Source organism: Lissotriton helveticus, chromosome 6 (genome assembly GCF_964261635.1).
Source record: "Lissotriton helveticus chromosome 6, aLisHel1.1, whole genome shotgun sequence".
Taxonomy (NCBI): Eukaryota; Metazoa; Chordata; class Amphibia; order Caudata; family Salamandridae; genus Lissotriton; species Lissotriton helveticus.
In genome coordinates, this window is record NC_136067.1 from 520,224,510 (window position 1) to 520,251,159 (window position 26,650).

General features: G+C 45.6%; 1 protein-coding gene across 3 annotated transcripts in view; it reads left to right on the forward strand.

The window, feature by feature from the left end:
• ZNF451 (zinc finger protein 451) overlaps nt 1-18,677 on the forward strand; it is a 776,596-nt gene extending 757,919 nt beyond the window's left edge. For all 3 annotated transcript variants that reach the window (XM_078647977.1, XM_078647979.1, XM_078647978.1), the window contains one exon: nt 18,386-18,677. In XM_078647977.1, coding sequence (XP_078504103.1) covers nt 18,386-18,465 — 80 coding nt within the window. In that variant the 3' untranslated portion in view covers nt 18,466-18,677. The remainder of the gene's footprint in view (nt 1-18,385) is intronic.
• Nucleotides 18,678-26,650: the final 7,973 nt, after the last annotated feature.

Here is a 26,650-nt window from a genome sequence, read left to right on the forward strand (position 1 = left end):
CTGCCCCTCCTCCCCCCCCCCCACACACACACAAACCGACCTGACAGTGGTGACTACGACATCACTTCTGGGTTAAAGAGGTTATCTAGGAGATGTGGAGATCAGAGAAGTATGGTCTCCAACGGGCGCCCGGTGCCATATCAGTCTGTTGGATTTGTGGACCATTCGTCTGCCACTTAAGGCTTTTCTGCTGCCAGGGGCTGGTGCAAGTTTTAATGGACAACACCACTGCCATCTGGTATTGCAACAAGTAGGTTGCAGTGGGGTCTTGTGGTAGAGGATCTGTGCCTCTGGAGTTGGTTGGAACATCAGGTCATTTCCCTGATAGCGAACCACCTGGTAGGATCCTTGGATGCCAAAGCGGACGATCTAATCATGATGATGCGCTGGGTGTGGTTATATTTCGGCGTAAAGGTGGTTACTAAAAACCAACCTACCTACAGAGGATCTTTTAACCTGTGTAACCACCTTTACTCCTAATTCCAACCGCACCCAGCGCATCATCATGAAGCACTGGAACAGTCTGCACTCAGGATCTTTGGAAATTCCATGTCTGCTCTTCGCTTTTAAGTGCACCCACAATTTGAAAGACCTTCTGTTACACACTAAATCCCAAATCAAGCCGAGACTAATACAGACTTCTCCTTAGACTCTACCACCTGTCACGGATCATTACCCCTGTGGGTCTTGTGGAGTTCGTCACTTGACCATATGCACCAAAGAGATACCACTGGGGCATGGGCAGATCTGGACAGAAAGAATACACACACATTGCAACACCAAAAATTGTGTAAAATCTCATAACCTGCCCGTCGCCTCCACTATGTGGGAATAACCACAAGACCTATAGCATTAGTATGACTGAACATCACAGCAATATCTGCTGCAGACGCAGTTCCACCAAAATGTGCGCCCATTTCTGCAATTTCAGTCACACACCAGATAATCTGAGGTGGACAATGTTGGAGGCCAACCACCTATGGAGTAGCACAGCACTCTATAGGAGAGAGCAACAATGGGTGTTTCGCCTCTCTACTAACACTAAGGGTCTAAATGATGATATACCCTTGTGCAAGGTGTGAAAAATTTGCTATTGTAACACCCTGCTACGTATGTTACACCCTTCATAGAGGAGATATGGACCATTAGGCTGCTGCCTCATATTTGATTCATATTCAAGTTCCTACATCTCATACATTTCTCAAATGTGGCACTCATAAAACCTCTTCATGATACACAAAGTGGCATATGACCACATTATACATTCCCTCGTATGCGCTGCGATATCATGGTACATTGTATGTCCCCACATTAGATTAATTCTCATGAGCTTAAACCCATCACTAGCTGTGACAGACACGGTCCCAATGGAAACTAATTTTTGATTACTATTGGATCAAGACGATTCTGGACCTGTAAAAACACTTACTATCTCGGCGCTAGCACACACGAGGTTCCCGTCACGTAAGCCAACCGACCTCAGTCAGGACTGCCCACCTACTCATGCGTGGTCCCGGGCGGAGAATTACTAGAAATACTTTACTTCATTTGCACACTCAGGGCCCATTGCGGCATTTTGAAATCTCTAAACATAATTGTCTTGTCTATCTTAAACACCTTTGTATATCAGGCCACGGTCCAGAAAATCCTTCTGCACCACACATCAGAGTATCACACTGTCATTCCAAGATGGCGGCCACGATAACACTTCTGGACTGCATATCGCCCGCATATTTTTGTGCACGTGCAAATCCAGCCCCCCCTTTAGTATTGGCTCCAACAACAGCTCCGCCCTTCAACCATCGAGCGATCACGGCCGGAGCAATCACTGATAACACCTGATTGTGATTACAGAAATTAGGGTACTTTAAATACCACTTCCTTGCCTCCTTACATTCCCATTCCAAGGAAGCAGAGGAGGGGTAGGTCTCTGGCGCTTCACACACAGGACCACGTAAGTGCAACTACCAACCTAAACTTTCAGCAGGTAACATATCTCTGGAGGCCTTTTCACTTTTTAATGCTGACACTTCTTTGCTATGTTTGAACAGTTCTTTAGCAGCAGTGTGCTACCTGCTGCTCTTGACCTAAGGGGACTTACAGATTGATCTAAAGGGTAAGATCCCTACTCTCTTCTAGGGAGATTTCACTTCCCTTTTTCTGTTTGCGTAATGTTTTGTACGTCTAAAATGTTATTAGTCGTTTTAACACGTGTGTCCATCTGCCTGGCCTGCTGTATGTATGAACACTTTCCCTTTATGGTGACTTTTTAGCGCTGGTAAAAGCATGAGTATGTCTACCATGAGGAGACACAAGCAATTAGTGTGCTACTTGAGAACCTCCTTTTTGTATGTTATAAAAACTGGTTTTATACTCCCTTTCTATATTTTATCTATGTTGGATAATCTGAGAACAAGGTATTTTTCTATAGGGGAGTACCTGGCACTATACGTCACATCCTAGGTGTCCGGTAGAGATATTTTTAGGTCCTGAAGAAACACCAGGGATTTGGTTGGACCGACAGGCCCAAAACATGTCGACATGTTACGGGTATCTTGGTCCATTAAGCCCTTATGATAGCCCCCTTCATTGGTTTTAACTCTGTCAAGGGAACCCTCACATTAAATACATTTTGGTTTCCCTTAGACAATTGCAATTTATTTTTCACACTACTTTTGAACCCACTCTACCCTACATATTTGACGTCTTCACACATACATGCATCATTACATCGAAATCTAAAAAGATCTCTGAAAAAAGCCCTCTTGGGTGGCCCATAGGACATTGCAGCACCAGCCCTACAAGGGGCACACCCTATAATGAAGCATGACATCCATTTGGATGTGCGAGGGTATTCATAAATAATCATTAGGATCCCCTAGGATTGGCCAACCTGGTCTTTTCTCTTTTCTTCCCCACCTTCTTGTTTTAGTACACCATAGTATGTCACTAAGGTGGAGGGGTAACTTTCTCTCCCAACAATTATTCAAGAAAACGGATGACATCACCAGTTTCTACAGAATTGACTACCTTAATTTCAGGCCACCATGAGTGCCTCTCAGTGCAACTTAAAACATACTTATCAAAAAAAGATGCTCCAATGGGACTTCTAATGTCCAATGCTATCTACCCACAGCTCAGACACTGCCTCGCGCATAACCAGAGGTTGATTTCGGCACTTCAGAATCTTGACGCTATTAAGACACACACAGCAGTCCCTAACTTCTCTCTCTATAATGATGTCTATACCAGGCAACCAATATCCCTCTCTGATACACTCATTGATTTTAGATATGCCTTAACGACTCTCATGGGCATTGTCAAATAAGTGTTGTTTAAAGCACTGGAAGCAATTAATCTGTCACCTCTTAACCCCTTAGCTGCGGGGTAATTCCCCCATGGCGCAGGGGGCGCGTTGCTCGTGACGACTCCGCCCACTGATTAATTCGCCCGCACAGGTGGGGTATCAATCGCGCGTGGGCGGACCGCGGCTGTTGTGCCGAGTCCAGCTCGTCACGAGCACAGCTCCACTGTGACTCGAGACGAGCTGGGCTCATCATGAGCATGGATGAGGTTAAAACCAAACTGTCCTATAGAGAGAGATCATCCTTAATACTCCAGTAACACTTGATGTCCTCATCACTCTCATTCCTAGATTTCCATCCTCCCCTCAACATGACAACCACCTTTTGCAAAACATTGTTATCCCCTAACTCTCTTTTCCATTCTTCCTCCTAAATCATGCCCCCCCCGTAAGGGCGCTTACATTATGTCTTTCTTATGAATGTCATCATCAAAACCATCTGTAATCAAATCTTCATCAATTTGGACATCACACAACTTAGAATAATGTATGTCAACGTAGAATACAATTCCTGGAGAGCAACTTCCCATTGGCATATCCTGCTAGAAACTAAATCAATCCCTTTCATGGCAGAGACTTCTTTCAGGAGTTTGTGATCAGTCTTGATCGCGAATCGACCACCCTATTAAAATTTCTTTAACTTTCTCTCTGCCCAGTATACTGCCAAATCTTCCTTGACTGAGTAATCAAGCTCTGCCCCTTTCAAACGATGCACAATAATAAAAATGGCTTACCCGATGCCATGTGCTCATCACAAAAGCTCCACACCCAAATCCTTCAATCTGGTATCGAAATACTGTCATTATCTGGTTCCCTACTCAAACAAAAGTGTTTTGCTTAATACATCTTTACATTGTTAAATTCTTCACAAATATGATCCCGCAAAAACTCAGTCCTTTTTTTTTCATCAAAACTGTCATGCTTTTACTTTTTTCAGCAAAATTAGGGACACGTTTACCATGGTATTCTACATACCTAGAAATGTCAAATGTCCATCCTTGTTGGCTTAAGTAGACATACTCTTAATGGCCTTAACCAGTGCTCTCTTGTGTTGTTGTCCTTCTGGTGTGATATTTTGGCCTAGGTACTCCATCTCAGACACATCAAATGTGCCCTTTTGCAACTTAAGAGTCAGACCACTCAAACCCGTCCTTTTTAGCACTTAATGCAACCTTGAAACTGGTTCCTCCAAATTCCTACCTAATACCAAAATATCATCTTGGTAGATTTGAACACCATATATGCTGTGTAACACATACTTCATCACTCTTTGAAAAAACTGAAGTTGCTGAAATAAATCCAAAAGGCACCCTCACTTAATTTGAAAGTGCCCAAAGGATTGACGAATGAGGTAAATTCCCAGGATTGTGGGTGTAGTTTAATCTGGTGGTAAACATATGTCAAATCTAAAGAAGAAACATGCTTAGCACCACCCAGTGAGCATGCCATCTCTGTAATATTCAGCTTTGCCATTAGCCTTAAATGCTATCACTATTGGTGGAAACTATTATGCTGCTTTAGTTTCTTGAATAATGCCATTCACTTTCAATTTCTCAATCTCTTGGGCCATAGCCTCCTTTACCATTACTGGATACTTTCTTACTCCTGAGACAAACAACATTTCGACTGCTATACCTTCACTCTGTCCCTCCTCAAATGGCCCGACATCACTACTACCGTTGATTTGTAAAATTATTTCTTCAGAATCATCCTCAGTAAAATGATCTCTCTCTTTAACATTCTTTTAAATCCGATCCGGTCTACAATTGGTATGATGGCCGTTATTGCCATATGCTTTGCAAAGGGCTTTCCAAACCGGACATTCCCCAGAAATTCGCCATGTGACCCACACTTTCACACCAATAACATTTCCATTGGACTTTCTTTGAGATTTTTAACTCATCCTTTTTTGGCTGTTCTTGGGTGATGGGTTTTCTTTTTACAAAGTATATTTTTTCATTATCCCCCCTCCATACCAGAGTCCTTTCAAATCGACATTCTCTAGTCTTTTCTAGCAAAATGATCACACAAACCTGCTTAACATGCTGCTCCAAAGTAACATGTGTTTGCTAATTTTCCTAAAGCAGTTATATAATCTTCTTCTGATTCCCATGATCTTTGCATTTGCTTCCCAAAGTAATGGCACATTAATATCATGCTTACTTTGGGGAGATAATGCAGATATTTTTTTTTATATTCTTTTTATTGAAAAGATACTTGACAAAACACTTTAGTATTAAATCTGTTTATTGGTAACATTTTAGCACAATAGACAGAACAGAAAACGCCTACAACCCAGTGGGCCGGCTCAGCAAAGTAATTCCGTATATGCAGTTCAAAGCCCATGATGGTACAACAAGTGTTACACAGCAAGCCGCCTACAATCCTGAGGCGCCGGCCGCGTCTTTAAATCAGAGAAAAGGAGAAGGGGGGGAGAGGGGGCAAGCGTGCACCCAGAGCGTCATGTCGTCTTCACATGAAGCGTTAGGAAGGGAATGGGCACTAGCCGCAACCCCACCCCTCTGAGTCCCTCAACCCCAGCTTTCGGCCAGCCGCGCTGTGTATGGAAGAATAGGACATGCACAATCCGTGTGACCCAGCGTCTCAAGGCCACCTTGCATGCCCCAAGCAATAGCCCTCCAATCTGAAGCAGGCCGTGCGTACCTCTAGTCCTGCTGTGACAGAATAAGCAATGTAGCCGTGTGGCCTTGTCCTTAGAGACAGAAAGCTAATAAATCAGAAAAGTGAAGTAAAATAACCCATCCCCCCCCCCCGAGCCCCAACTCCAACACCCCTCCCCGCCTTCCCTCACCCCACCCCCCCCCCCCTCCCCCCCCCCCCCACCCACCCCAGGTCGAGGTACGATCCAACTCCCACATAGGGTAATCCTCATCCTAACTCAACAGCCCTCAGTTTGGGACAGACGCAAGATACACAAGTACCTAGGGCACGTGACTTCTCTGAATTCTGTGGCTAAAAGGGACAGGAATGGTTACCACAGGTCCACGTACTTCGCACCCTCCCCAGCTTTGGTCAAGGACAGTTTTTCCATGCCCAGCACTGCCCATAGTCGAAACAGCCACCCCTGAAGGGAAGGAGTGTGTGTGGTGCGCCAGAGGGACAAGATGTTTTGCAATGCAGACCCAATAGCGATGGCGATCAATCTGCCCCTGCGTGACCGTAACGGGTATGTAACAGGATTTGGGAGGCCTAGTAGAACATAGGAGGGGAATCGTGGGATTTCAGTGTTGAAGTTGGCATCGGCCTCATCTAAGACTGACTTCCAATAACCCCGGAGGTGTACACAGTCCCAGAGAAGATGTACCAAGAACCCTGTTTCCCCGCAGCCGCGCCAGCATGTTGCCTCCCTACTGTGATCCATCTCATGTAGCCTCTCTGTGGTATAGTACCAATATGTTGCTATCTTGGTGAGTGTGTCAGTCAGGCCCATGTGGTAGGCGGAGTGCCGCGCACGATAATATATACCATCCCATACTTTAGAGCTGAGTGTGCATCCTAACTCCCTTTGCCATCGGGCCCTACCCAAGTTATAGACGTGGAAGAAGCGATCTAACAACATGCGATAGAGGTCAGAGATGAGGTGCTTATCTGTCGTCCTCGTGATGAACCAATATTCATAAGGCCGCAATTGCCTGGCCGCCGCCTCCCGTACCTGACCGTTAAGAGCCCAGTGCTGCGCTTGTAAATATCTAAGGCGTTCCGACTCCGGCAGTCCGTAGTCCTGTTTGAATGTTTCGAAGGGAATGATCCTGTCACCCTTGTACATGTGGAACAGAGACCTGCATCCCGCCGGGCGCCACTTCTCGTAAGCCACGACGTCCCGTCCGGGGGTGAAATCAGGATTCTCCAGCAGAGGTGTGAGCGGGGATGGGAAGGTGGTTAGTTCATGTTTCAGATTGGTGCTATCCCACACCTCCAGAGGTACCCTCGTGATGTGGGAAGCGTAAAGATTAGGGGGTCTGTGCTGCCTGCGGAGAAAGGGCACTTCCTGGAGTGGACGGCCCACTATGGCCTGATCTTGGAAAAGCCAGTGTTTCTCTGATTCCCATCTGCTCCATTTGGCTAAAATTCTCGGTTGAGTTGCCTGATAATACAATAGGAGGTTCGGCAGACCCACACCTCCCTTCTCGGGCGGCAGCGTTGCCACTCTAAGTTTCATTCTAGGCTTCCTGCCGTTCCAAATGAATTGTGCCAGTTCGGTTTGCGTCTGGCGGAGCCAACCATCTGGTGGGCGGAGGGGGATGGCCCGGAATGAATAAAGAATCTGCGGCAGGACTGTCATTTTGACGGCGGCCACCTTACCTAACCAGGATAGTGGCAAATGCTTCCACCGACTTAGCTCCTTGCGGATAAGAAGGCTCAGCCGCGCATAGTTGACCAGGACCGTGTCCTGCAGCGTGGGGGCGAGGTGGATTCCCAGGTAAGGGACAGTAGTCTGCGTCCAGCGAAATGGAAAACTATTCTGCAGATGGGATCGGGTGTGTGCCTCTAGCGAAAGATCCAAGGCCTCCAACTTAGCCATATTAACCTTAAAGCTCGACACTCTAGAGAAGGCGTCCAGACTTTCCACGCATGCAGGTAGGGAAGTAGTCGGGGAGGAGAGGGACAAAAGGATGTCATCGGCATAAAGACTGATAGTGTGTGTGTAGGCCCCGATCCTAATGCCATGCACCTCCGGGTTAAGCCGTATCGATTGTGCCAGCGGCTCCATGTATAAGGCAAAGAGCAGGGGCGACAGAGGACACCCCTGCCTTGTGCATGCTCGATGGGAAAGCGAGGCGGGGAATGTCCATTGATCTTGACCGTCGCCGTGGGAAAAGAGTAGCAGTTAAGGGCCCACGTACGAAATCTGTCGCCCAGCCCCGCCTTCATCAACACCTGCTCGAGGAAAGGCCAATGAACCCGGTCAAACGCCTTCTCGGCGTCTATTGCTAGAAACATATACTCTCCCGCCGTCCTTGTGGCCTTTTCTATGAGATGCAGCGCCCTTTTCGTGTTGTCCACCGTTTGGCGCTCCGGGATGAAACCTGCCTGGTCAGGATCAATCAGGCTTGACATGAGATGCGCGAGCCGCGTTGCCAGAATACTAGTGTAGAGCTTGAGGTCTACATTGAGTAGGGAAATAGGTCGAGAGGCCTCGCAGCGTGAACGGTCCTTTCCAGGCTTGGGAATGACGGAGATAGTCGCGTCTAGAAGATTCCCTCGGGATCATTCCCGGGTCAGCAAAGGAATTAAAAAGAGCGGTCAGCAGCGGCACGACCTGCGCGCAGAACGTTTTGTAGAAAATGGCGGAAAAAACGTCCGGGCCAGTAGCCTTGGCCAGTTGAGGCGAGAAATAGTTGCAATGACCTCCTCCGGACGGATAGGCTGGTCTAATGACTCTGCCTGCTCAGGGGTCAGAGACGGGAGAGGAATGGACTCCAAGAACCTCTCGCCTTCCGCTGGGTCCAAGGAAGATCCCGCGTACAGAGATGTATTGAAGGCGCTAAAGGCCGCAGCTATGTCTGCGTCTTCGGTGACTACTTTCCCGTCCTGTGTGGAAATCTCCTGAACCGCATGCCGCTGCTGCACCTCCCTCAGTGCACGCCCCAGCAATCTTCCACACCAGTCACCCCCTGTGTAATATAGGTGTCCCACCCTCACTGCCGCGTATTCCACCCGCTCTTGGTCGAGCGCCGCCAGTTGCTGCCGAGCCTGCCTTAACTGTCTCCATATTCTTGGCGCCCCCGTGCGTTGGTGCATGAGCTCGAGTTCGCACGTTTTCCGTGACAATTCCTCTCGCTTGCGTGCTCACTCCGCATTTTCAGCTGCCGAAACCGCGATCAATTCCCCATGGAGGGCTGCCTTAAGCGCCGCCCAGCGAGTGGCCAAAGAGGTGTCTGTGGTGTTGTTGTGTGTTAAGTAATCTCTAATAGTCCTCTTAAGCCTTTCAACCACTTCAGCCCGGTGCAGTAGTGTGTCGTGCAGTTTCCAGGAACGCGGTGTTCGGGTAATCGAATGGAGGGCAAACACCGCCACCACGGGGGAATGGTCAGACAGGGACGCAGCCGCGATTTCAACCTCCGCAGCGAGTGCGTGCATAGGGGAAGAAACTAAGAAGTGATCGAGGCGTGCATAGGTTTTGTGAGCATTAGAGTAGTATGTATATCCCTTCTCGCCCGGGTGAAAGCTACGCCACAAATCCACCATACCCATGTCCCCTAGTCTGGCTAATCCATATGCAGAGAGTGTACCGGCCTGCGAAGAGCGCTGCCCTGACCTATCCTGCAAAGTGTCCATCACCAAATTCAGATCCCCACCCACCAGGATGTGGCGGTCAGACAATGCTGCAACCTCTGTGAGGGCAGTATGTAAGAACTTCTCTTGGCCTTCATTCGGAGCATAGATAGAGCACACCGAAAAAGTGGACCCCCCCCTCGGGAGAATCTGTAGGACAACAGCCGCCCCTTCATTTCCACCCCCTTCTGCAGCACCTTCCCCCTGAACCGTTGGGCCACCAGTATCGCCACACCGGCCTTCTTAGTAGGAGATGAGGAGTAGAATTGGTGCGGGAAGCAGTGAGACCGCATCCTGGAGCAGCCTTTCTGCAAAAGGTGGGTTTCCTGCAGCAGACAGATGTCTGCTTTGGAGGCTTCCAGAAAGGAGAATATCGCCTTCCGTTTCACCGGGTTGTTAAGTCCCCGCACATTCAGTGTGAGGACCCTCAATTCAGTCGGGGCATAGGTTACCATACGGGGTACTGGAGCCCCCCCAAGTGCTATGTCTCTCGCTAGCCAAGGCCTCACTTCCCGCCGGGTGGGCAGCTTCGCGTAGGATCACAACTCTCGCTCCCTGCCTCTAGGAACAGGGAACACCGAGCGCAGCACCAAAACCATCTCCGGACCTGGAACCTGCCTCCCCCCCGCTCCCTCCCCCCCTCCCCAACAGAGCCCCAGAAAAAAAGAAGAAAACCACAAGAAATCCAACATTTCGAAACATACTTATTGTTCATCATCCGAAGATGATTGGTGAAGAAGAGAGGAAGACGCTCACAGGTGGAACAAGCAGTCTTCATCCGGTCACCCCCGACGTCCAGCGGGTTCGTCTTCTGGAACCCACGGTTGGGCCCAGGATGCGTGCTGAAGACAGTGTCCTTATGCGTCTGTTGGCGCCTCTGTCACCCGGGCTACATACGCCACAGCTGCCACCCTTTCGCGCAAAGTGACCGAGGGATCCGGTCTCGCCGCTGCCGCCGGGTTGCCGACCTTTTGCCATTCTTGGGAACGGCCCCGCTGCCGGAAAGGGGAGACATCGACGCCAGTCGGGCTGTCAGCTTGATCCAATCCCAAAAGGTCGCAGGCCGCTTCCAGCGATCGAATCTGGATAAGTTTGGACTTCCATTTAAAGATAAGTCTGAACGGGTGTCCCCATGAGTAGGGTATCCTTTGCTCCCGCAGAAAGGCAGTGACTGGCCGGAAGCTCCTACGCTTAGCCAGGGTGGAGGCCGCAAGGTCCTGGTACAGCACAGGCCGATGGTAACGAAATTCTAGAGGGGAGTGATCACGCGTCATCCTCAAGATTCTTTCTTTGAGCTGAAAGTCATGGACGCATACCAGTATGTCCGGAGGTGGAGCCTTGGAACCCCGCGGTAGGCCAACTCTGTGTACTCTGTCCATCTTGACCTCCTGCACCGCCTCATCGTTCAGGATGTATCGAAAGAGTGCCTCCACATATTCGCGCAGGTCCGTCCCCTCTCCTTTCCACGGCACTGCTCGTATCCGTATGTTATTTCGACGGGACCTGTTCTCCAAATCTTCCGTGTGTGCTTGGAGATCCAGGTTTTGCTCCGTGAGGCGTAAGACATCTTGCTGCAGCCGGTGCATCTCCTCCGCAGTGCTCAGGTCATGCTCCTCCAGAGTCGCGACTCGTTCTCCCATCGCATCCACATCACGTCGCACCTCCCTCAGGTCTGACGCAAGCTGGGAGCACAGCTCCGTAATGTCCTCCTTAATCGCCGCAAAAAGCTCCAACATAAAAGCTTTAGTGGCTGGCGCCTCAGGGTCGTCGCGGCGCGGGGATTTGTCACTGACCGGCGAAGCCAACTGCTGCGTGCCCTTCTGGGCGCTGTCCTTCGACGGTTTGTCCTTTTTGGGCCTGGTCGACGCCATGTCGCACCCTCCCGCCAACGGCTAGCGTAGGGTATCCCAAGGCCCGTCCACGTGTCCTCTCAGATTACCTCGCCTCTGCACTTCGAGCACCGACACCAGCCTGCCTGGGGTGCACGCGGCGACCGGGCCCAGCTCACCGCCGTGTCCTCAGAGTACCTTGGGCCCACTCCTCTCAGTACTGCAGCAAGCCAATGGGTGGGGAGAAGGCGGCCCCGGAATGCAGGGCTCCACACAACCAGCGCAGAGCAGGCCGCAGCACCAGGCCTCGGTTCCCCCAGCTCCAGCCCTAGCCAGTATCGTGCTGCGTAGGCCTCCAGACCCAGGCACCGTTCAGCCGGCCAAGACCCCGTAGGCCTCACCTCACCCTGGCGCCTTCTGGTGATGCTCCAACGTAAGCCCTGCACTGGCTCTGCGGCCAGACGTAAGTTCTCCGGGCGCCCTGCGCTTCACTGGTGCCCCCGTCGGCAGGTCTCTGGGCCCAGGCCTCGTGAGGCCCCAGCGCCGTCCGCCGAGTCGCGGACCGAAAAAGGAGAGGGGAAGGTCGCCCCGCCGGCCGCCCCCTTCGCTGCCGGTTCAGGGCCTCGTCCCCGTAAGATTGTGGTTGGGAGCCGCAGGACACCTCCGGGCGCCCCGTCGCACGTCCGCGACGCTGGGCCGCCCTCGCTGCCCCCCGCGATCACCTGCAGGGAATGGAAGCGCCATGTCCGTCCCTCCTGCACAGGGGCGTCGGACGCCCCGCCGGGAGCACCACAGGCTCAGCTCTGCTCCCACGCGACCACGAGGATTCACAGGTCGCACAGGCCGCACTTCCCCGCAGCTCCGGTGAGGCCGCAGTCCCGGGAAAAACAGCGCCGCTCGGATCTCTGAGGCGCCCCCGGCTCTCGAGACCCCTTTCAGACCGCGGATGGGCACCCTGCGGGGAGCTATTCAATGCTTTGGTGAGAGCGGCGCCGGAGGGACCCAGAAGCGCGTCCTACTCCGCCGCCATCTTGGCCACGCCCTCGACAAAACACTTTAGTGTACAGAATCATTTGACAAATGTCAGTGAGGGCATCAGGTAAATTGCTCGTAATCAATACAGTCAGCTCAATAGAGTATAGTTTCAATGTGTTCAATCCTCACCACATTCCGTTACAATATGAGACTCAATACAACCCTCTCTTGCATAGCACCGTCCACTGTGTAAACATTCCAGGTCCCTCTATACTCCACCCACCAACCCCATATCTTGCCCCTATTTTCTCGGACATCCACGTCCTTGGTATACAATTGTTTTAGCTGTACAGCACCAATCGAGGTCCGCTTTCTGCTCTGTAACCCCGGAGGTTGAATCACACCCCACGCTCTTGCAATATTTCTTTTGCCCACTATGTTCGCCACCATTAGCCATATTAGTGTGTATTTCGGCCACGGGTCATCCACTATCACACATAGTCTATTCCATTGGGCTTCCAGTATGACCTCCTGCCCCCCCCACCTTAGACATGACTCTCATAATCCCATTCCAGTATTGCTGAATTCGGAAGCATGCCCACAATGTGTGAAAGAAAGTGCCCACTTCACCGCAACCTCTTGTACAATGTGTAGTAGCACAACAACCCATTCTATGTAACAGCACCCTAGAGGTATATGATCTGTGTAAGATACGAAGTTGTATAAGGCGGAGCCATGCTCTTATTGCCACCTCCCCGGGACTCTGGATCGCCTCTGTTAAAATCGTTCTCTTTTAATATGCCTAACTCTGCCTCTCATGCCTCTTGGAGAACTCTAAGGGGGTCTGGGGTGGTATTTATTTTTAAGTTATTTATTAGGGAGATGACCTTATCGGGCATTGGATCTAATAATACCCTGTCTTAAAGCAGTCTATAATCTGGTCGTTTTTCACCATCGGAATGTGGGTTCGCAATGCATGTTTCAATTGCAAATATCGGAACCATTACGAATCGGGCATCTGATATTCTGCCTGTAAGTCCGCGAATTCAACAATTGTTTATCCCCTCCAAACAGCCCCTAGGTGGTCAATCCCCAGCAGCCCTCAGGGACTGAAACCCTTCAGTCTGCCAAACTCCCTCAGGACATCACTGTCCCACAAGGGAGTACTTCGGTTAGTTTCCCGTCCCAGCCCAGGAATTTAGTCGCTTCCCGCCATATGCGCACCACTGTTTGTTTGTGCCGAGGGAGTCATTTTTCTACAGTATTACGCAGGGTCTTCCCATCCGCACATTCACCCCACCCCCGTCCCATTGCATGGTGATCGACTCTCTAAGCAAGTTCCTCCCGTCCTGCAAATACCCAGACATTAACCATGACTAACTGCACAGTCCCAGTAATATTTCCTTATATCCGAATTGCCAATCCACGCTCAAACATTCCCCTCTGTAAATTGTGTAGGGCTATCCTGGAGCTTCCCCCGTCCCACAGAAGCGGTCTTATTTCATGGTCAATCTTCTGAAAGAAGTCTGATGGTATCTTACAAGGGGGGTTTCGAAGGACTTAACCTAGACATGGTAATGCCATCATTTTAAACAGGGTTGCCCTTCCTAATAGCAATAGTGGCAGTTTCCTTCAATGTAACACATCCCTGCACAACTCTTGTAATTGTGGGTATACATTGTCGGCCAGGAACCCCTTATCTGACTTGGAGATCATGATGCCCAGGTATTTAAACTTGTCTTTAATCAGTACGTTTTTCCACTGGATGGCAAGGACGGTGCATCCCCGGCCAGCACGATTACAAGGCACTGTTCCCGATGTATCTGTTAGCCGTAGTACCTGCCGAACAGTTGGAATAGCAGATCAAATTTTTTAATTCAGATTTTGAGTACATTTAATCCAGAAAAAATCCTCAGGAGATCAGGAAGATATTCAAATACTTCCTGTTCTTCAAGACCTAAGTAATGCATTAAGAGAGACATTTTACACTCAGCACTGACAAATGTGCTACAAACCCTTGCATAGTGATTCAAAACTTTTTTCTACTGACCCCAATTCAGTACGGGTTCTTCTGGCATAGAGAGGAAAAACTAATGTTTCATAAATAGGAATGACCAAACAGTAAAGTATCAAGAATGAAAATGGTCACCAGTATTCCATTGAATATCCAAGATAATTTTTCAGAACGTGTTCACCGGCTTCCAATACGACATCCGAGTTAAGGCCCCACTGTGGAAGAAAGGGTTAATGTTCTAGTTTAGGACTAGTTATCCAGTAGACAGGAGGCTTTTTATCAATTTTCTTTGGATTAAATATTTTATCAAATAAAAAATATTGTTGCTTGAAGATCGATCGTACTGCCATCGAAATATCCGTGTTATTTACAAAGTTAAAGATTTCCCCAACTAAGAGGTCAGAGGCGCGAAGGCATGTGGTTATTGTCCATGAAGAGAAGACGCTCCATTGCTGTGATGCTCCAAAGCTTTGTTGCTGCGATGCACTTGGACCCATGGGGCAAGGGGCCAGGGCACTTGATAAGCATCTTTTGAAATTAGTTTTGTTGGGGTGGGCAGCACAAAGATATATGCTATTAATAAGCAGTAATCTCAAAAGGACTGACCTGAAGGCAAGGAGTGTAATCTTTCGATTTCCGATTTTTCTCTCCTTTATCCCGAGGATTTATTTTTCAGAAATTTGACTAAGTCATTAGTGAAGGGGTTTCTGTTAAATACGAAAAAAATCACATCCTTTTTAGGTCTCGCAGACCTGCGTTGCAGCGCACATGCGCTGCTCGCACTGCAAAGCTTCTCGTAATCTTGTAGATTTCAGAAGGGGACTTGAAGCCCCGCCCATCATTCCTACTGGCTGGCATCATCATTTATATAAAACGCTGGCTTCTGATTCAAAATGAGGCTTCTTTGTTACCGCCCTATCTCCTTCTCGGACGGCCTATCCCGACTGGATCTTTCACTTGGGGCGTGACACAGTCTCCTTCAATTAGTCAGTAAGCACTTCTTTTTTTTTTCATTTGGGATTGGCAAAGGCAGCTGCGTGTTTATTTTTGCATCGTGCTAAAGTGAAGGCGCGATGCAAACATAAACAAGCGGCTGCCTTTGTGCAATGGCGAGAGCTTGTTTGATAGTATTACGCAGTGTGAGGGTTCCCGCATGTGTAGCTAGGCGAGCGTCCATGGCCTAGAAGCTGTTCTTCATTGTGCAGCACCAAGTACACGGCAGAAGGCATGGTAGATTTTACATAGCGCTGTGCGGCGTGCTCCTGTGCACCTATCCCTGTGTCGTCCTTGAGATGCTGCTGATTCTCAGTTCACGGATTGCTGCATGTAAAGGGGGAGCCAAACAATCACTATGTAACCGGATCTGCTCCAAGCCTGGCAGGGAGGTGGCTCTGTCAGTCCCTCTGTCGCAGCTGCGCTTCCCAGCTTCGGGTGCTGTGTTTAGCGCTCCCTCTTCCGTAGCCTTGCGTCCGTGCCGCCCCCACCATACTCGGCTGAGCAGGCTCCAGGGGGGGGACACCGGGGCTCCGAGGATGCCAGTGCGGGGTGGGGGGAGGGCTCCACCTCCTCATCTTGCTGGGCATCGTCGGGTAGGGCTGTGGGGCGCTCCCTGGCGGATTCTCCAAGCCCCCAAGGTGAGTGTATGTATGAGGGGCCAGCTATTGTTTTCTTTCTGTGATGGTGTATATAAGATATATGGGCACCATTGCTGCTACAGAGAAGGGGGCAATGGAAGGGCATGCTCACCACTGTGCCCAGTGCTGACTGTGCATTATAGATGTGGTGGTTGGCGGGGGTGACGGGGGTGGAGGGCATATTACCACTACCCATATGTAGATATGGATGGTCCTCACTCGAGGGTCCTCACACCTGGTCCACGGGTGTGGGGTGGAAAGGGCCCGCTCACACTAATGCCTGGTTCGACGGTACTGGGGAGGGCCGTTCATCCCACCTGGGCAGACATGCAAAGGATCGTTGGCCACTCCCAGGGCTGGGTGTGGCTGGGACTCCTCTCCTTCACCCTGGATAAGAAGTTACCAGCTGCTGTACCCCCAACACACATGCCGGCACTGGGAATGACACCCTCTCACGCATCAAGAGGGGTGTAGGTAGTTGGACTGTGATTTGTTTTGGGTTGTGTGAGTGTGATTGCGAGTGTTTGTGGGTGTGTGTGTGTGTGTGTGCGTGTGTCAGTGGTACATTAGATCTCCATGGTGGTGGGATGAGAATCCCCCCTGGGATTTTCACCCAGTCAGCAGATCCGTAAAGTGCTAGGGGAGCACTCGGCTCGGAACGGGGGGCATTGGGAGAGGGGGGTGGTTTAGCGGGGTCTGTACTACATCTTGGGTGGTGGGCTTATCATGTTAGAGGGAGCGGCCTGAGCGTTGCTTGTTTCTGCTTATGAGAAGGCATTACACCGAACTTTGATTTAATATGAAATCTGTGCTCAAGTCACTTGACGCTTCTCCCTGCATAGGAATTCTCCGCAGGTTATTGGTAGCCTGGTAAATAAATAACCATCAAAGTTCAAGGCTCTCAACTCCGTCTTATGGGTCAAAGGCAGCTTTGTTAGAACTGGTCTGGAAAATGAATCCTTACACAACAAACATTTGCAATGCAATACGTCTCACATTTTTTGCGAGTTTAAGCTATTGGCATTGTAAATGACAATGTCTTATATTTATGTTTTAATAACGAAACCAAAAATAAAAGGCATTGTTATTTGCAATGTCAATAGCTCAAACTCGCATAAATGCGAGACCTATTGCATTGCAAATGCTTGTTATGCTTATTGAGACAGAGTGTAAAAAAAACTACCAAAATGAGGTTCATCTATTGAAATGAAATTAAAAGAATGCTTAGGTCGTATGTGAAGGTCACCAGTGCAGTGATGATAGTCCGTTTTATTAATTTCCAAACAGCGTCTTTATTTTAAGACCCTAACAACCTCAGCCATTACCAGCTGTCTCCTCCTGTTCCTTCAGTTCTGCTCTTCTCACAGCATGTCCATTGTCATGACTACCAACATTCTTAGAATACCACACAGTGCCACTGTTTGTGCAGTTCTCTCTCCCTTTCTCAGATGTCACTAACAATGACACTTTGACCTTTTCAGTCCTAAGCTGCGGCATGGAAATGTAGTGTTTTTCAGTATAAAAATGCAATAATACCTTGGCATATAGAGTGATTTTTCTCAGTCAAAACTCTTTCTTCTTTAAATGTTCAATTCAGAAATTAAGCGGTTGAAGCAAATTGGTATTTTAATTCGGCCCGGTTGCTTAATACTGGTCGAATGACTGGGTATGAAAGTTTTGACGAGTTGAATGATAGCCCCATACCCCGGACTCTATATTGTAACACATTGTGTTCCCGTAGACTAACTGTTAAAATCACCTTTTTTAAGGTAAATAATCTCACTGAGTGAGGAAAATCATGTATACAGCTGGGCAGATGATTATTTGAAAATACATTGCAAATATAAACAGTTTTTGATATATTTTTCTCGTTAATTTACCCCATTGCCTATCTGGTTTGCCTGGAATAGCTGCGTTTCAACTTTAGCACAAATGCTTATGAGGGTCAGTATCAGTCACATTATATTTGTAATCTCACAACATGATGTACATTTTTGAAAGCCATAAGTAAAGTAATAGTTTCGGTGTGTCAACATTTTACAGTAGATCCTTATTTCGAGTTGTCAAAGCATGGTTGTTATCATGTGTAGTGTATTCATATTGAAAACATTTGACTCCTGCATTGCATGTGGTACGCTTTGATCATTTATTGACCATACCTGAATCATGTGTACTGAATGAACATTAGTAATGTAGTGAATATCTATATTGACATATTTAATATGTGATGCATTTAACTGGATAATACAACTTTGTAAAATGTTCTATATAGAGGCAGAAATGAAGGAAGCAATCAGAAGAAGTCTTGCGGAAACCCAGCCACCCACAGAATGTTCCCTGAATGAAGACTAAAGCGTCACTCATGTATCTTTATGTGGAACATATTCAAAAACACATGCGTTGTAAACATGTAAATAATCTTTTCGGTTCGGAAAGCTAAACGTAATCTGAAATATTTGCACTCTGCAGACTGTTGTAGAGTTTACATGTCGTATGTTGATTTACATGTCGTATGTTGAATGTACAATAAAATCAAATTAATAAATATATTTTAAGGCAAAAAAGTATGTCTAAATTTGTCTGCATTTACATATGGGACCATAGTGTGTGATTGGAAACACAAATTCCTACCTACTGTTTATATAGATACAAGTAAACATTTACATACACTCAGTGGAACCATGCTAAAAAGTGAATAATGGGATCATTACACCTTAGTAAATCAATTGGAGGAGGGGAAACTAAATTGTCTGGTCCGAACTTCTACAAATGCCTAGTAACCAGTCAGGAAGGAACAAGCCAGAGTTAAAATAATACTGCAACCTCTCGCAACATGTGAGACATCTACACAAACAAATTCTATTTGACATCCCGCTACAAACATGCCTAAGTTTAATTTATTAACACATATAATGCAACCAGAACACAATGCCGCAGGAACATTTGATGATTAATTTATAAAATGTTAAATTTACTTGAGAGAGGATTGTAATCCTGATCTAAGATCCCTACTGATATTGATGAAAATCCAATGTAAAATAATCGATATGTTTGTTTTTCTACTTTATTCTTAAGTACATTTGGCTCATAAAAAAGTAACAACTAAGGGTGCATGGATTCCCACCAACCTACTGGTGGGGGCAAATTTTGACCTGCTTGGTCTCAATCCACAATGGTAAGTAAAGTCTCTCTGTTGAAGTGGTGTTCACCCCTAGATGTTAGCATAGTCTGCACCGGAATTCCCAGAAGAGTGCATGTTATATTTATTTAGAGGGCAATCCTCTTAGCTCTTAAAGAGGTCGGGGATCACCCTCCCACACACATTTCTACAGTCCCTTTCTGCTCCCAAGTCCTGCACCACGCAATTCTGCATGGGTCTATCTGTCTTCTCAGATTTTCTGCAGTTTTTTGTCGGTTTGGGATCCTCACAAGTCTGGGCTCGGTGGCTAACAGGCAATACACAACGTCTCATCGCTTAAAATGGTGTGTGTCTATTCCTCTTTTATCCACTCTTGGGCTTCCTAGGAAGATAGCTGTTAGCCCCTATCTCCCCCTTTAGACTGCAGTCCGTTTTAGGCAGTGCAAAGGAAATCAACACTCATGCAAAGGACAGACAGGTTGTGTGCCTGCAGTCGAGAAATCAATACAATCAACTTATATATCATAAAGTAAACACATACTGAGAAACCAGTTTGTGGCTTCTCAGTGCACAATGAAAATACCAACAGTGTCTTCTAGAGAGGAGGACAGGAACCATGCGTTAAAGTTGATTTTCTTCAAGTGTGACATCACTTGATTATTAAGTCCAAAGAATAATTTTGAGGACTGAAGGAGGTGTCTTAGATAGATGCTTAAAATAGCATACCACCTAAGAGATCACATAGAATTTCAATTAGGTTAAACCTAACTCCAGTCTCAAGCTGTCAATTACGGTACACTGTGTTGTAAAATATATATGAATATCCATATAAATTCATGTGTATGCACTTCAAAAGATATCATGCTTAGATAAGATCACATTAACATGAGGCCTGGAACTCAAAAGAGCTTCCTATCTGACCTTGACTGGACAAGCTTCAACAAGCTATTCTGCACCCCCTTACAGGTCACCTTGCTTGTCCTGACTACATGATATTTCTTATTCTGGTTGTGCAAGTTGCTTACACAGTACAGAGCCTGCCTTTCTGGTCTGCCCATATCTGACTGCTTATAATTTGCATGGTACAGACATTTCACATCCATGTCAGCCATATTTGGCTTGCTGCCTTATTCTAGTTCTGCTGACATGGCATTACGTTGGGTATATAGCACCTAGAAATCTGTCACTCTGGGAAGAAGCAGTCTGAGAGCCCCTAAGTGGCATATCTGACTTCTTCCTTGCTAATTAGCAATGACTGAGGGTGCCAGTATTTCCACATCAAAATGGTGTCAGAAAGTGGGACATATTGGCAGACTGTGAAGTCACCAGTTGGTAAGTGAGATGTAAGCTAAATAACTAACTTGCCTTGCTGAAAGTGACCTTTCAGTCTTTCAAATGTGTATTTAACACCTAGTATTAAGAAAAGGGGCATTGACTGGCATTTAAAATAGACAGGGCACTGTAGAGAATGTTTTTTAAAATATTCTCTGTATCAATACACTAATTGATATGTGGCATACACTGCAGGAGAGCCTGGGTTAGAGAATAATTTATGTATACCTACACATATAAGAAGTAGTGAAGCAGGTGACTGATAAGTAACAAAGTTACTTTGTCAATAAATATTGACAAATGGCTAGACCCTTTGGGGGTTTTATAAAATCCATTTTCAGGAGACCCTATGCTAGTAGGGGGTATTGATTGTACCCACAAAAAGAAACCCTCCCAGAATATATTGAGTGGAGCTTCTGATTTGCTGGTTGCACCGGAACACAGGAAAATCATTTTGAAATATGCGTAGTTGTGTCATGGATGAATGACTGCATTTGAATAGGGCATTGATCTTCAGTAATGGACCTCTGTTTCCTTGAATTATATAAAAAATGGAGCGGATTGTTGCATGAGAGAAGGAAATGGGTTTTATATGTGATGTCTCTGGCTGGTCCATAAGTGTACTTTTCCTTTTTTTAACCTATTCAATCCACTGCCTAACAACTTTTCCCTTGCAGGAGACCTTTTGAATTTATCTTTCAGGGTGTATGCGCACATTGTGAGTAAAAAATAAAAATTTCACAAGACAGGATCTCAGATGAAAATTATGGTAAGCTCACTAGAAAGCTGTTTAAAAAAAACGTCAGGAGAGAACAATTCAAATGAAGGTAAGAATATGAATTATAGAAAATATGTTAAGTGACTGCACTCTACTATGGACAGTGAAGCAGTTACAAAGTATAGCATGTAAAAGGAGACTGGTTTTGCATACATTGTCCTGTATTCCACTTGTCCCTTTTGTGCGATGCAATGCTGCAACACATTATGGCAGCAATCTCATTATACAAAAGTTTTGTTATAGCATCTCTGATTATGCCAGTGCTCATACCATAGTAGGGTTTGAATACTAGCAATTCCCTTATGTTGCCACATTTCTGCAGGTCTACATACTGGGGCTGAAGTTAGTGGTAAGCAATAGTTCCAGGGTTGGAATGCCCTTTTGAGTCTGTGCAAACCTAGTGACTTGCATGTTTAAGGGTTTTCACCAATTCTTCTCAAATATTCTCATAATGAGAAAGGTTGGATATTTATTCTTGACAGTGGCAGACGTAAAGCTTCTTCCAGGGTTAGAAAAAAAGTGGTTGGAGGAAAAGTGAACTTGGAAACATTCAGATTTTCACATGAGCAAATCTACACATGCAAATTTGCTCATGGAAAAATGCAGTTCACAAATATTTTCTAGGAGTACTATTTCTTGGCCTACTACTGTAAATTCTTGTGAACTCAAGGAAACAGTATATATGCAAGGATATATACCATGCATGCACTTTTGAGACTTTCTTTAATAAGTGGGCTTCTAATTAGGCCTGGCGTTAGCCATGACCTTTTGGGTACATTATAATTATGCCTGTCACTCTCTCTATCAGCTGGCATCATTGTGAGTGCCTGTATTCTGCTCTTTCACAAGGAGCATAATGACACACAAAGTAGTTTTGTACAGGGCCCAGAACTCCTGTGGCAATGTGAACTTTTTGAGACCAAAAACGATTTTTGCTTTTGCCAATGCTTGTTAGAATGGTGAGGGCTCAGCAGCTCAACACTGATATGGTTTTACAAAAACCATGCCTAGAAAAAGGCATGCATTGGAAAAAAAAATCAAGACTGACCTCCAATTTCAGACCTACTGGCTTTGGCAATGCTTGTTTATTTTTGTTTTCTACAAATGTATTTAAACTGATTTTCATTATGAATATTTTTGGGAAATACTAGCATACATCATCATGTTACTAAATAATGCTGCAAAGATATAGTACCTAAAATACAGTAGTTTAGTGAAATGTTTTTCCTGCTTGCATTTTCTGTGAACGTTTTATTTTGAAAGCAAAGAATAATCACACTTGCTTTCAAGCATCTGCAAATATTTGCATATAATAAGAGAGCATTCTGGGATCATTATACATAGCCTCATATTACTAAACTTTAAAACGTGTGTACAAATTTATACTGGAACCACCGTCTGTGGTGCAGTCAGAGCTTACAACATTTAAGGATCTGAGGGTTTTTGGCAGCTGTTAACACAGGACGTGTCAAAAAGGGCAGAAAAGGTCAGACTGGAATAGATTTTAGGAGCACAGAGCAAGCAGTTCGGTTACAGACATGGTTAGCTCAGTGGGTCTTTAATACTAATTGTTACATGATAAATGTTAAAACTGACTTTTCCTAGGAAAAGGCAATAAATAGAAAAAGTAGGCCTCACGGAGAAAAACAAATTTGTGTGTTTCTACAAAACTAGGACATAACAAATATTAAAAATAGACATTGATGTGGAGTAGATTTGACTATCCTTAAATACATGATATTAAGTATTAAGAGGCATTCACAATATATGAGTAATTGGTGCCTGCTCAGAGGATGAGCTGCTGTAAAATGAAAAACTGCTAGCAATAGATTTAGACTGGTTTGGAATATTTAGCACTGTTGAAAATTATTCTGTGTAAAGTATATATCCAGATTTCAATGTGCACATTAAGATTTATCCCCAACTGGTTAAAATAGGTTGTTGTTCCACATAAAAAACGTGACCATTAGTTTCTCTAGCAATCACAATATTACTGAATATTAGGGCACTTACAAAGTTATGCCATGGGTAGCTGTACAGACATGAGAATTACATTGCAAGCCTTTATGCAATCTTTTGCTTTTATGCACAAGAATACTGGGAGAAAATGATGGCATTTTGAAAACTGAAATATTTTGAGCCACTTTTTAAGGTTACTAGTAAAGGGTAGTACACAAGAATAAAACAAATAGAGTATAAATTACATCCTACCTTTAAAAAAATTATATATGAAAACAGGCATGGAGCAGCAATATTTTTTCAACCATGCTTCTCGACAGTTACAGTGATGGCCACATGGGGTAACATCGCGCAGACACGAGAGAACAGGTTTTAAGGGTCAAAAGGCCAAGTTCTTTATTTAGAAGCGACCAGCCTTACTGCAAAGAAAAATTTCCATGCAGGGAGTTTTGAGCATTTTTTATCTGAGGTTAGCCACTGTGTGTGTGTACAGGACTGTGTTTGATTGAACAGGGAACATTCCTTTCCAGCAGATTTGCTTCTATTTTGGCCTACAGCAAATAACCAGTGTTAAGCAAATGCAAACTCCAGTGCAAATTGTTCTAAATAGAAAAAACATAGATATAATACCTGCTTCCAATGTTGAAGAGTAATTTAAACAACTTGATTCCTTTGTATTAATTAAATATTCTTATTCTACCATTGTAGGGTACAACACTACAGGTAAATGTAAATTTTGCTCTAATGATGTCTAAATCTATAATGTACTTAGGGTCAAAATTAATTCTCAATTCATGTTAATAATATTAGAGATATCGCCATTAGTAATGTAACTACATTTAATAAATAAATGAAAGATTTTACATAGTTGTTTCAATGAAATGATGGCCTTGATTAAGCCTTCCTGGAACTAGATTGGACACCACAGATCTGTTTAGGGTATCACGGTTTTCTTGAGAAATATTACCTTTGTAGGAGATATGCAGGGTGGGTTTATTCCACTGAATAACATTATCAAGGGGTGCAGCGTAGATACCAGAGAGTAGATAAGAGTATGGTATCAGTTTTATTGTTGCAGTGTTTCAGGATGAAGATATCAGACATGCCCAAGGAGAATCTTATGTTTCCACTAAAGTGGAAGATGTTTCCACTAACGTGGGAGATAAAGGGATACATTTCACAACTTTAATATAAATAAGTATAATTTTGCAACAGTATATATATATATTTGTTTTAATAAATGGAATTTACTCAGATACCTAATGATAGGTTACAACAGGGCATTTGCTGCTTGCAGCTTCAGTAAGGATTCTCTGTTGTATGCACCCCTGTAGAGCACGTGTGGATGTGTTGAGAGATGATGAATGATGCTGTTAGACTGCAGTTTGTTACATATGAAAAGGAAATAGATGGATGTACACATAACTAACAATAAGGTAATAGATCTAGGGAATGGAGAGGTTTGGAAAAATGCCCTCACCATAAAGTGATATTTAAAATAAATACAATTTGAAAAAGAGAGGCTGTTGAAAACATGCTGTCCTCATAAAGTGATTACCTTATGAACTTGTGGTTCCCTTAGAGCCTATTGTGCCTAACACCAGTACTATATTATTATTTATACCTGTAGAGGCAGAGTATTTGTCTTTCTTCAGTGGGTTTTAGCATTAAAGTCTATCCACTGGGTGGAAACCTCTTTGCCATCATACTGGGATACCAAGTCCACTTCGTTCACTGTGAGTCCCAATGTCAATGCGCAGGCAATAAAGAGAGACTTGGGCCACCTATGCCTGGAAGGTGGTAGCATTGTCTTGCAGTAAGCTGATGACCTCCTTGTGACCTCTCCATCACTTGAGGCCTGTGACAAAAGACACTGTAGCTCCGCTGTACTACCTCCAGGAGAGAAGAGAAGCCTCATTGTCAAAATGCCAGTCCTGCCACAAAGAGGTGACTTACCTGGGTTTTGTGATATTCCTAGGTACACGCCGCATATCACCTGACAGAATCAAATTGTTTCAGGGCAATCAGCTCCCGCCCACCAAGAAAGGAATGATGTCCTTCCTGGCGATAATGAACTGCTGCCATCAATGGGTCCATGAATGCAGATGCTATGACTAATGAACTTGCAAACTGTTTCAAGAAATTGAAAGAGACATTGTGTACTGCGCCATCATGGGGCTGCCTGACTACAAACTGCCTTTCTAGCTCTGTTTCAGAGCAAAATAACATTGCAAATGAAGTGATGCTGCCAATGGTGTGCTGACACAGTTGGAAAAGAAAGGCCTGTGGGACAGAACTATGTGACTTTGCTTTCTGCAGTGATTAGGGGTCCGCAGCTGTGATGGTGGAGAGGACGGCTCTCATTGTGTTGGACTATACCTGTATTGTCTAGGTGCCATATTTGGTGTAGCTGTTGCTGTCTGGATCGACACAACATTTTTCTGCTAGCAGGCACACAGGTTATTAATGGCACCATGTTGTCTAATTGTCATAATAAGATGCCCACCTGTTAATTTGGCAAAAGTATTGCCTGCAATAGGTTATTCTGATGAGATCCATTCTCTTAGAAACAGATAAGACCCCTAAGTAAGTTGGTGTTGAGATTGTAGAAAACTGTATCACGCCAAGATTAGACACCATTAAAAAGGCAGATTATAGGAGTGGTACACTGATGGTTCCTCCAGCAGACTGATAGACACTGATTAGAGCAGGGTATGCTATAGCAATAGCTGAAGTGCAGCTCTGCCACTTGGAACATCTACCCAATAAGATGAGCTTTATGCTGTAACAAAGCATGAATACTAGTCAAGGGTAAAACTGTTAACATTTAAAGTGACTCACATTATGCTTTGCAGTTCTTATTTGTGGCCAGCTGTGGAAGTATCACAGATTTTTACAGAAGCAGGGTGCCTTAATAAAAATGGTCCTTTAGTAAGGATCTTGTTTAAAGCAATACTATTATACACCAGGATACCGGTAATAAAATGTGGTCTACACAGGAGCTAATACTAAGTTAGCCAAAGGTAATGCCATTGCTGACACAGCAATAAATGAAAGCATGTTACAGCCAGTGCAGATGGGACTAACGAACAAAGCATTCCAAAAATACAGCTCATTCAGAGACAATTGTTGTAAGCTAATGTAAAGGAAGCACAATGGTCTCCAACAACAGATTAACATAGAGGGAGGATTGATGATGGATGTGAGCCGAATAATGAAGAGAGTAGGGGCCTACCAGGATGAGATGCCTGTGTCCCCACGCAGTATGTTCTTTTCCCTTACAAGACTGGAGCAGGGAACATCTGATATTGCACAGGGGAGGATGCATG